This window comes from Filicampus tigris, chromosome 8, assembly GCF_054856515.1.
Source record: "Filicampus tigris isolate MCC_2025a chromosome 8, RoL_Ftig_1.0, whole genome shotgun sequence".
Classification (NCBI taxonomy): domain Eukaryota; kingdom Metazoa; phylum Chordata; class Actinopteri; order Syngnathiformes; family Syngnathidae; genus Filicampus; species Filicampus tigris.
This window is the reverse complement of record NC_141224.1, coordinates 1,601,560-1,614,286: the sequence shown is the minus strand read 5'-3', so window position 1 is coordinate 1,614,286 and position 12,727 is coordinate 1,601,560. Positions and strand designations below refer to the sequence as shown.

The window sequence follows — 12,727 nt, the reverse complement described above, 5'->3', positions numbered from 1 at the left end:
ATAAATAGATGGGATGGCTCTTGTCCTGTCTTGTCTTAGTTGGTCATCTTTTTTTTTTTTTTTTTTTTTTCCTGAAATAAGAAGCGTGCTTGCTTGAAGCTGTTTATTCGTCATTCCCGGTTGATGTTCTGTGAAATCCAATCATAGAACAAAAGGGAATTAAACACTGTATATTTAAGCACCAAGCTCTTAAACGGAGTCATGTAATTTCATCCAACAAAAGTCCACTAGCTTAATGCTAACACGGATTGCGAAATATGCGAAGAGAAATGAGCATAATACGGTAATTCAAACTCTTCAAAGCACGCCTACTTTATCACACACACAGCAGCAACACATACAAACAGCGCGACAACAACAACTATTGGAGCTTGCAGTAGTAAATAAAAATCTAATGCGCACGTGGAGGCGGGTGCGTGTGGCCCAAATAAAGATGAGAGGAAGCAGCAGCAGTCTAAACACACAGAGGAGGGGAAGTAGATAAGGCCACAATGGAGCGGCGGGACAGACGACCCGCAGGAGACTCACCTGCTCGCTGGAGACAGAGCAAGCCCACCTCCAAACACACACACGTAGCTCCTCTGTGTCTGTCTGCCTACCTGGCGGCCTCATTCACTTTCAGTCCTCACCTTCATGCCCACTTTACTGACTTTGTTGTTAGAAGTCTTAACAGTGCACCTTCAAGCATATCCATGTTCATATTGGACATGTATTCATTTCAACTATTGGTTTCATACATTTAAAAAAATATATGCTGAAAACCTAGCCACTACATTCGGTACACAATCAAATTAGATCCAATGAAAAAATGCTGTCTTTGCAAAAATAATAGTGACACTGTTAAAGTACAGGCTATTTATTATTACTATTATTATTATTATTATTATTATTTATTAAGAATGTGTGAGTGCAATTTGCAGTAGTAGTGCAATAGTACTGCAACATAATGTTTCTAATGATTTGGTTATTTAGTTTTTCCAAATATGAATGTGCAAATGTGTTATATCATTAACAACAGTAATAATGTTTAGTAAAAATACATGAAAAATCCCCCCAAAAAAGAACCAAATAATGAAAATGACTAATTAAATTTGAAAATGATTCAAATAAAAACATTTATCAAAAAAAAGTTGATAATTTTTCAAAAGTCATTGGGGCCTTTGAAAAGCGCTTTATAAATTTAAGATTATTATTATTATCACTATTGATAATAACAAACAATTATTGGTATAGCAATATTATATGGAACAAGTAGTTGGTAGTTTGCTGTACTGTAATGTATGCATGACTGAATGAAAGCAGTGTTTAAATAGTATTCATAAAATATAACTCAATTCAACGATATGTATAGAGCACTTTAAAAAAAACAACCACAGAAACAACAAATTGCACATACCGTATCAACACAATCATAAAATAAGATATTTTTCAATATTAATAAATATCAAATAAATATTAACAGGTAAGATTAGTTTTTATTTCCTCCCACTCATTTTTTTTCTTTTTTCAACAACATTTTAACATAAATCAATCAATCAATGCATCAACATTGCAAAATAAAAAGGTTCTCCGCCTGACAGTGTGTAAAGTTGAAGAAGACAGATGAATGGACATAATCCAGAGGTTCATCTCATTTCCTCCCTTGTGGCTCAGATGTTGAGATGTTGGTCTCCCCCTGATCCAGGAGCTTTTGTTCCTCTTTGAAGGTATCACTCAGGTGTAGTCCCTTCCCGAGCACACGTCTTCATCCCACTTTCATCTCTTTGACATGGAGTCTCCAACTCTTCGGATCAAGGTGAAAGTGCTCTTTTGTGGCCGCCGCCTCCTCCTGCTCGTCTGGCAGATAGCGGAGGGGATGATGGCGGTGTTTGGATTCCAGCCAGCGGGTCGTGTGTTGGCGGCGGCGCTGGGCTTTGCCGCCGCTATTGTTCCGCAGTTCGCACCCCAAACGTGGGGGTCCCGGCCCTCCCTGTGATCTTTCGCACATCAAATGAGAGGCAAGCGTGTGTTGTGTCTGAGGCCCGGGCGTCAGCTTTGACGCCATATGGCCTTCGAATAAAATCTCACAGCTCCCTTTCCAATTTTAACGCCCCCACCACCCACTTCGATTGTAGAAATTTCAAGTCACAATGACATTCAAAACATGTTTGTCCTTTGTTTTGCTTTTTTCCTCTTTCGGGATTTGTTTTATACCTCCAAACCAAACCAGCTCTGAAAAATGCATTTGTAAATTGCAATGTAAAATTGGATGGATATAAAATACTAGTAAATACTATTCGTGCAAAACCTTGAAAATGTCAGGAAAAGCCTACTAGAACAACTGGACTTTCTTTTGGGTTAATCAGAGGCACTTTAAATGGTGATGCGCTGAGTCCCCTTGATCAGGAGTTGAAATGTGAAGGGTTCAGTCTGAACACAGCCACATCCCCGTTCTGAGTGTGTGCACCCCAGTTGAGTGTGATTGACTTTGCCATTGCCTTTCACTGGGCTCCTTTAACATCGTACGCAAAACATTTTGAAAATGATGAGGCTCATGTTGTGCGTTTCCTAGCGGGAACTAAATTCGCTCGCCGCTGTTTTGAAACTAGTTGCTAGAGTGGTCGGAAAAGTTGCGAAATATTGTGACGGCATCGCTCATTTGGCTCGTTCACAGCCATGTTGTTAGTGGAAGAAGTGCACATCAGCGGCGACGCGCTTTGAACCACGAAAGCCTCTAAAATATTCAAATAAACTTCCCCCCTAAATTGATGAAATTGTTTGTCCAGCGTTTGTTGGGGGGTGGGGGTGGGAGGGGTGGGGGCGAACAAAGGGGGCTTCCCAGGTGGCCGTTCCCAAGCACGCAATGGGAAAAAGTGTGACTTGTGCACCAGGTGTGTTGTTGAGCAACCTTTTGCCCACGCATGAGACATTTGAGATGGCTCTTGTAAGCCTTTTTCCTCTCGGCTTCAGCACATGTCGATTTTTGTTGTTTGGGAAGAAGCAGAGGAAAGCCCCCATATGGCCTGAGTGACAGATACATAGCCCCCCCCAAAAAAGGCACACTATGAGTTCATTAGAACATCATCAATTGCCATGATGTTGATGCTTAGTCAGAGTGTTTCTGTGTTTTTACATTAGTGTAGCGTAAATGTTTGCTTGCGTGCCTTGAGTGGGCGTGGGGTGTGGCCCACCGAGATTTTCCCCATTTCTCATTCATAGAGTCCACCCCACCCACTCGCATGTGTGCACACGCGTGTATGTGAAAAAGTGCATCCGCGTTGGTCTCGGAGTTGATCGTCTGATTTGGAGGTGGGTGATACCGGCATCAAGCTCACTGACCCTCACATAAATAAATGAACCAAGTGTTAGGCTAATAAATCTCGAATCTGAAAATGGACGTAAAAGTGTTTGCAAACGCTACGGAGGCGTGTACGAGACCGAGCCGCTTGTATACACCGCGGTGGCAGGGTGACGACGTCAAGATTCCGGAAAGTGACGTCAGTATTCCCTGCTGGTCCAATCAGAGGACAGAAAGGCAAATTCACATGCAGTGCAGTGTTTAACCTCAAGATGGCTCCACACAGACAGTTTTTGCCCCAAATTGGAGATTTCAACAAACATGCACTAAAATGTCAAAATGTCAGGACTTGTAGACAGCATTAGTAGTCACCCATTTCTACAGTTTATCACCAAAAAAAAAAAGTTGGCATGTGGGTGAGTATCTCTTTAAATACTAACCAGGAATTCTATTTGTCCAATCGTGGATCAAACATCTGTCGTGAATTTTGCCGTTCGACAGCAAGTACAGCAAAAAAGTACTGAAAAATAGGAATTGTGCATTCAAAAGTTTACAGAAGGTGAAATGTAAGTTGACCTGTAAAGGTTATGTGGCAGTTTAGTTTCAATTCAATTTCATCCCAAACGTTGTGTACTGCACGAACTTGCCTGTCTGTCACTCTTGACCACAAGCACAGGCGGCACCACGTCATATCAGGAGGGCGTCGTCGTCGAGCGCCAACCGCCGCTGCACCCGAAACCCGCTCACTCTCCAAAATCGGCAGCTCGCTCGCTTCGTTTGCCGCTTCCGACGTGACGAAACGGAACACTGCACTCCCGCTTTCTCGGCGCTCGCAACGGTCAATCTGTAGTCGGGAGCTTTGCTGGCGGCTCGTGTTTACGTGTTGTGCTTGTTGGTGTGAAACTGAAAGTGTCAAAGTGAAAGTTGAGCACTTGCAAGACACAAAAAGTAATCAACCGCCACTGGCCTGAACATGTCCACCATTTCTAGATGTTCAAACCTGTTGGTGTGCATTTACATGAAGTCCAAAGTGAATGTTGAGCTGGAAACGATTCCTGACAACACTGAGCGGAAGAGTGTAATCGCGGCATGCTAAGCCACTCATTTCAATTTCATTTTGGAAAGAAGTGCCACACATGACCTTTTTGTCTTTTCTGTGTATTTATGAGCGCCACGTCACGGACCAATACTACCTGCAAAGCTGATTCCATTTTTTTTTCGTGAAGGGCACATCTAGCAAGGACACTTGCTTACAACATCCTCTTTTCACACTCTACCTGAAACCACTTTGGATTTGCGCAGCTTTCCTTACCATGGCGACCTTGACGGAGCGGCACTAGCGGAGGACGACCAGTATCACTGAATCGAGCCCATCGGGGCTCGTCTGTTGGACGTCCGGGATGCCGCACGCATTTTCGCTGTTTCTCCCCTGGAGGACGGACAGTCACGATGCCAGCCACCGGAGGCCTTTTGAGAGTCTCGGGACCAAGCGGGAAGATGGCCGCAACGCAAGCAAGCAGGCATGAAGTCGCGGCAGCCAAACGGATGCAGCCACTTGCACGCCACTGAAGCACTGTTTGATGGAGTCCGCGTGTCACAAAACGCTGGGACGGGTTTGATGAAGGCAGCTGTTATACGTACGCCGCTGGAGCTGAGTTTGGACGGCAGCCACAATACGTACCGCGGCCGCCAGAAGAAATCGGCCGAACGATGGCACGTTTCCCGAAAAAGTCGCATGTCAAGACACAGCTGTTCATCAGTTCGATGTAGGGCTGGAACGACACAGCCACACAACGGAGAGAACAGTTTTGCCGCTGGCTCGACTACGACCCGTTTGACGGCGAATGTCGTCGTTAGCGCCGAAGCTAGCCTAGTCGAGCCAGCCACCACAGCAACGGTTGTTCATACGCTACGCAGCGCGCCGCACGGGTCACCGTCAAAATTACATCTCAACCACTAGGACTGACATGAACATGAATGCCTTACTTGGCTGTTATTTTGAAGTTGTCCTTCGGAAGCAATCGTCGTGATGACCGACTTGACTTCAAATTGAGGCTGCGTAGCCTGACCGCAGTCAAACTGATTGACCGAGTTGCATAATTCTGCTTATAATCGACTACGGTCTGCCACTGCATCGATGCGGAATCAATCATGTCTGTGTGCCAATGCAGTAATCATAGAATGGATATTCTAGGATTACTTTCAACATGGAAACAGCTAGGGCAAATTACGATTATTACACTCCTCGATTACAAAATTGGCATAATTGTAAAAAACGATTATTAATATGTATTTATTTCCAACGTTTGTTAACACAAGGAAATCATACTTGAATTTATACATTTGCACCTTTTTCTTTTATAACAAATTTTATGCATTTTGTTGGGTCCAAAAGGAACTTACTTACATTTATTTGTCTTAATTTTTTTATGTTTAAACATTTTCTTGTTTTGTACCAAAAAATAAATGATCGTTTGAATAATCGGGATTTCAATTATTACCAAAATAGCGGCGCGGAATATTTTTTTCCATCATCGAGCAGCCCTAGAAGCAGCCAGTAAATTCCAAGTCAAGTCTTGCATTCATAAAGTTAAATCCTAAAAGTGAGGTCCTAAAATTGAAGTCCAAGTCAAGTCATGTGACTCGAGGCGGCCTCCCTGTAGTAAGAGCAAATCCCGCTCTTGTGTCACGCAGGTGAGGAGAAGCGCTACCAGCTTTTGATCCACGGCATCGAGCCACTGATGGAGACGCCGCTGCAGTGGCTCAGCGAGCACCTCAGCCACCCGGACAACTTCTTGCACATCTGCGTGGTGCCGGCGCCTTCCGACTGAGGTGCGTTCCAACCTCAGCGTCGCCGTCGGAATCCACCATGTTCTCCCGGGACTTTCCCTGATGCACATCTTCCTCGTTGGACACTGACCTCGCCGAGGTGACCACATTTCTTGCACCTAATCCGCAATTTAAACCGCTTGAACATCTATGCAGTATCCTTGATACGCATCTTAATGTCATCACTAGTAAGACAATTCAGCTCACTAGTACAACAACTGTGTCTTATTGGTCTCATTTTTCCACTACTTCTGCGACTCGATGACATTTCTGCACGCTAGTACAACAACTTGTGCTCATTTGTAAGGGCAACGAGTGAGGCCAAAGTAATTGTGGGTGCCATTTTGGTGCCACTAGTACAGTCCAGGAGGTTCTTAGTGTGTGACACATGCCTCGCAGCGTTACCAGCGCAGCATATTAGTTTACTCGTGAGGTTGGATGGCCTGCTAGTAGGCTAAAAGTGTCACTCGTTGTGGAAATGTTTTTACGACACATACGCAGTCATTCTACTAGTGTGCTGAGTTGTCTTACGAATGAGGACAAAGAGCGTACTAGTGCATGGACCTTAAGATGGACATCAAGGATTTTGAATAAATGCTCAAATGCCTTTCGGTACCCTGGAAACGACTAACAAGCAGGTTTAGACGGAGCCCTAGATGTGACTTGGGATCATTTTGGCCACAATATCGATTTTTTTTTTTTTTTTTCGTGCGCACAAAATGCCAACTTGTGACCACCAATCAGCTTCAGAAAACAAGCGAGCCGTGACTGGTCGTTGGCTCAGCCCTGAGCAGTTGTGATGTCATTTTCAGTCCACAGAAGTGACAAAATGGCCGCCCCCTGAGATGGACAACGACGGCTGGATTAACTCATAAATGCAATATGAATCCGAATGTGGTGCTGCATGGAACATATTTTTGTCAAGAAAATTTTGGGCTTGACTTCCCATTTAGTGTGCGCAACATGTCTCGATCGTAGCTCCAAATGTAGTATCGCCCCCCCCCCCCCACCATGTCAAATCTGAGGCTCCGTAGGTTTACGACCACTTTCACGCCACTTTTTCTACGCCCGGGTTGTTGTTGTTGTTGTTGTTGTTGTTGTCGTTGTCGTCGTCGTTGTCGTTGTCGTCGTGGTGTCCTTCACGTGTCCCTTGACTGTGGTCGGCAGTCAGAGGCAACAATAAACGGCTGCTTTGTTTGTGTGGCCGCCTTGTTTACGCGCTTGTTCATGTGGTCGCGTTAATTCTCAGTTTAGCAGCTCTTTGAATGTTACTTCAATTGAGCACGCTTGTTGATATTCTCTTTTTGTCCTCACATATTTTGCGGCCGACGTCACGTTGGCGTTGCGTCCACGTTGAGATGGATCAGGCCCAGCCCGACTATTTTGGTGCCTGTCACGAATGACTCATGAGCATCCAAAATGTGTCGGTCGTATTTCGGAAAGGAGCCTTTTCCAACTCCCTCAAAATAAACCTAATTGTCCATCCTTTTGTGTGACTCAAAATCCAAGTGATGATGATGATGATGATGTAGTCGCGTCGCATTGTCCCGATGCACCTCCAAGCGGTTGCACCAATTCTTGTTCCACCTCCGAGCGGGTAAACGATCAATTTGCAACCACGTCTCGCACGACGGTTGAGGGATTTGTGTTGCGACACGCTGGCTTTGAAGCCTTGTCGTCGTCGTCGTCTTCTTCTCGTGGCCCTCCTCCTCCTTCATCTCCCCACTTTAATTACCCGGCATGCCCCCCACCCCCTACAACTCATTTGTGCCCCCCCCCTCCGCCCCCCTTTACTAATGAGACCACTAAACTGCCGTGTCAGACGAGCCTCTGGCTGCTCCACAACACTCTGATGAGTGTGCGTACATAATTACAGACACCAGTTATGGCCCCCTGCAGGTGTGCGTGTGCATGTAATTCCTCCTCTGTGGTGGCAAGTATCAAAGTGCAAATACTTTAGGAGTGTATTTAAGGAGAGTTTTTTTTGGCTCATCTGTACTTTACTTCAGGATTGATTTTTCTGTCCATTTCCAACATATGAAAACAAACTCCAAATAGGCCGGTTACGTTTTTCAAATTCTGTGGAAAATGACACATTAAAAAAAAAAGAAAAGCACTACTTTTGTCTAAATGAAGCTGCTCAACTGACTTCAACAAAGTGCCCTGACACAAAGATACTGCAAGATGGCAGTAAAGCCTTACTTTTGTCTCTATGAAGCTCTTAAACTCAATGCAACATAGCTCCTTGGCACACGGAGGCTCCTCAACTCACTTCACTTTGACTCCTCAGCACCAAGATGGCAGCAAAGCACCGCTTTTGTCTAAATGAAGATCCTCTACCTACTTCACACATATTTGCAAATGCACGAACTGTGAATGTGCAGGTATTTTATTTATTTTTGTACTTTTGTACTTGAGTACATTTCAGTCTACATTTTTTAAGTACAACAGTTGGATCGGTGCTCCTACTTTTAGCTGTCCTTTTTTTTTTTTTTTTTTTTTTTTTTAACACACATATCTGTACTTGTACTGGAGTACAGCATGTGATTACTTTTGCCGCCCGTTCCTCTCAAACACACACTCACTCAGAGAAGCAACTAAATCATAGCGCATGTGCGCAAAGTGATGTCATCAGCGTGGCCGCCGCCGAGCGCGATGGAACGGCAGCTTTATGGCGTTGACTCAAACTCAGTGTGTGTGTGTGTGTGTGTGTGTTTGTGTATTTGTGTGTGGGTAATGAAGACTGGTGATGAATGTCTGGTCCCAGCTGACACACTTTTTACGGGCCTCTCCTCCACCAAGCCGCCGTCTGACTTGCGCATTTTACTCGCGTGCCTCCTGACGAAGTGGATCGGCGCGTGCATTTTACAACGCCGGTCGTATTTAGCAGCAAAGAGCAGACAGAATTGTTTGCCTACATGTGGAATTGCCATTGGCCTACAGTCGTTGATGAACGCCGCTTCGCTTGCCTCAAGTCGGCCGACATGGACTCCAGCTCACTCGTGACCCCAAATTGTCGTTAGGTGCGAATCGGCCTTCCTGCAATTGACTTGCCGCCAGCCAGCGTGAACCCAAAGTCAACTGGGATCGGCTTTAGCTTACACCGATGAAAACTTTTGGTGTATTTTTCCTTCTAATAATTTTTAACAAATGTTTTGTTTTTTTTCTGATACTGTTATCTCTTTTTCCTGTATTTTTTACAAATGTTGTTTTTTTTCCCCAACATGTTTGTCGTTTTTTTTGGCCCGCTGTTTTATGTAGTTCTTCTTTTATTTCTACTAATGAATTTGTGTAGATTTTTCTTTTTTTCAAGTTTTAACAAATATTTTTTTGACATCTTTTCTCTTCACTAATGTACAAATGTTTTTATTGATTGTTTGCGTATTTGTTATTAACATATATTTTGTTACTGACATTTCTATCTATTTGTCCAAAATCAGAAATTTTTGGTTTTCATTTTTTCTCTTTACATTTTTTTCCCTTTGTTTTTCTTATCGGCTAACATTTTTCCAGTGTGAACAATTTTTTAGGTGAAAATGTTCATGTTTTTTTTTAAATTAACTACTATACTGTTTTCATATATATTGTTATAGTGTATATTTTTTGTCTGTGTTTTCATTTTTTTTCATTTTTCTAATATTGTGTATTGTTTACACCCAATATTTTTTCCATTTCCCAACAACTTTTGTGGGTTTTTTGTTAACACTTTGCTGTGGCCTACTTTTCAGCACATTTTGTCAGTTATTTTTCTTCTCACGCGGTTCTGTTTTTTATTTGTTCCAGTATTTGTATTTTTCTTGTTCATATTGTTCAATGTTTGCAAAGACATGTGTGCATTTTTTAATCCTGGCATAAGCAGTTTTGCCAATTTTTTATCAAAGTTATATCAATCAGGAGATCAAGAGGATCCACAGTTGTGAGCCATTAAGAGGAAGTCATCACGCGCACACACACAGTGTGTAGTAGTGTGATGTAATAGTGTAGTGTAGTACTATTAAGGGTGAAAACACAGTAATTAAAGCCGTGTTTAGTGTTTGCGTATAACGTGACAAAGTCAATTATGCGCTGCAGACATTCCTGAAGAGACTTTGCCACTTTCCCCCTTTGCAATAAAAGCCGCAACATGCCCCGCAGACACACACACACACGCACAGCGTGTTCGACGGCAACAAGTGTGCGGACACGTGCAGCCGTCGCGTGAAATGAGTGGCTTTGATGAGCCTTCTGAGATCAAAAGCATCGGCAAACATGGGAAAGCACGCAAGTCATCTGATGAAGTGTGGCCGTTGCCTCAAGTGTGTGGCCAGTGTTTTGGATTCACATTTGGATATTCTTCACGGTCGTGAGCGGGGAGGAGCAGAGAGTTCTGCTGAAAAGCCAAAGAAAAAGCGACAAATACAAAAAAGCATCACAGGGAGCTAGTCCTTGGCCGTTGCCGAACTGAGCCCTCGTGTGATGTCGTGTTTTTGTTGTGACCTCTTTGCCTCACCTCATTTGGGCCTTTTTTTTTTTTTTTTAAACATTTGTCTTAACTTGTTTTGTAACTTTGCTTTTATCTTACTTGCTTACTTTCATTTCTCTCGTTTTCTTGACGTGACTGTACTGTGCTTCACTTTATTTTACTTGCTAGCTTTAACCTTTTTTATTTTTTAGCTGTACAGTAGGCTACATTGCTGAACTCTGATTTTCAATTGTTTGACTTTATTCATTTTGCAGTACCTTGATTTGCTTTACTTTTTTAAACCTGACATCACCGTGCCTTGCTCTGCTTCCCTTAACTTACTGGAATGTACTTGACTTGAATTGCATTTTTCATTGAATTGGAAATCGCGAAACCGAGTGTGTCTCTGGGGTGGATTTGAACGTTAGCAGTAAGCAAAAGAAATTCCCCAAAACAAAAACAAAAATGAGACTGCCTTAAAGCGGGGGTATAAAAACAGGGCAATGACGATCCAAACGAAACTCAAACTTGGCATGTGCATGCATGTCGCGTTGTACACGCACGCACGCACGCACAATCTTGAGGTCATGTCAGCACGAGGAACAAAACAAAAGTAATCTGGTTGTCTTTCCTGGATGAACCCTGGTTCCCAGACAGGCACGTCAAAGCGCTCAAAGCTGTCATTAAGTGTTGTGAAGAGCGAGCCCAAGCAGCCATTGACAGGAGGAAGATGAGGAGGACGATGATGATGAGGAGGATGAAGGGCTAGACAGGCTTTGATGTGGTTCTTGAAAGTGTCTCACGCCTGAGCACAGGTTAGTATTATTAGTAAACACCGTGTGCTGCTGAGGGCCTTGGGGGAGGTCAGGACTGATGACGGGCTCCTCGCCGGCTGTTTCCTTCCTACCTGCCGTCCTTTCATACTTCCTTGCTTTCCTCCTTCTTGCCGTCTCTTCCTTCCTAGAATGATTCCATCCTCCGTTCATTCTTTTCTTACATCCTTGCTTCCTTTCTCTCATCCTTCCCCCCTTTCATATTTCCTTGCTTTCTTCCTTCCATCCTACATTCCTTTCATCTTATCTTTCTTTCCTCCCTCCATCTTTCCTTCCTCACTCCCTCCTTGCCATCCTTCTTCCCGTCCTTTCATATCATTCTTCTTACCTAACTTCTAACCTTCAATCTTGCACTGCCATCGTTCCTTCCTTTACTCTTGCCTTCCTCCACCTTCACTTCCTTCCATCTTTCCTTCTTTGCCCTCATATATTTGTTTCCTTAATTACTTCTTTCCTTCCTCCCTCCTTCCCTTCCTACCTTGCTTCCATCCTTCCTTTCAACGTTACCCATCCTTGTTTCCTTTCTTCCCTAAATAAATGAATCCAAAAAGTCCCTTTAGGAATTTCCGACGTTAAACCGTCCATGGAATTGGAGGGTGTCGGCTGCTCCTTTTACAGCGTCGCTTAGAAAAGCCAAAGAAAAAGTCACAGCCAGGCTTCATCCTGAAAGGCACACTGCTAGTAAATCAAATCAAAGGTGATAAACGAGCACAATGTCAGCGAGCTTTTACGGGAAATGTGGCCTTCATTTGCACGTGCTCCAGCGCTTTGTTTACGACTGGTCGCCATCACCCCTTGGCCTTCCTGTCGCTGGCTTGTGATGCGGGGAGGGGGCGGGAAGGGATGAGGATGAGGATGATTCAGCCTTCATCCTGACCGCCGGACCTCCGTGACGCCTTCCACCGAATTTACCGTAAAAATGCCTGTCTTAGTCGGGGGGGAGGGGGGTCAGTTTGGCGTTGCGTGTGTGTGTGTGTGAGAGAGGGAGAAGTGGTAGACATGGTTACCTGATGTGTATAAAATTGCTTTCAAAATTAAATAATAAAATGCTTCAGTAAATGATTTGTTTTAATATATTACATTTTCCTTATTTTTAAGATACTTTCCTACTGTTTTTACACTTTGCTCCTTTTTCTTCTGTAATGTTTTAAATCTTTTCCACATCCATTTTTGCACGCCCGTGTGGGTGGGAGACATATATGTTCATATTTTCACACCGACCGTCTGCCGCTTTGTCCCATTGATGGAGCAAACTTTGAATTTACTCACTTTTGTTTCGTCAAGTGGTTGCACAAACTAAAATGATCTGAATCCAGATACATTTATTTACTAGATGTATAGTCGACT

At 43.7% G+C, this 12,727-nt stretch overlaps 1 protein-coding gene across 1 annotated transcript in view; it reads left to right on the top strand.

Moving 5' to 3' along the window:
• atg5 (ATG5 autophagy related 5 homolog (S. cerevisiae)) overlaps positions 1 to 12,442 on the top strand; it is a 33,674-nt gene extending 21,232 nt beyond the window's left edge. Inside the window, exon 8 of the mRNA XM_086037937.1 lies at positions 5,972 to 12,442. Coding sequence (XP_085894063.1) covers positions 5,972 to 6,108 — 137 coding nt within the window. The 3' untranslated portion in view covers positions 6,109 to 12,442. The remainder of the gene's footprint in view (positions 1 to 5,971) is intronic.
• Positions 12,443 to 12,727: the final 285 nt, after the last annotated feature.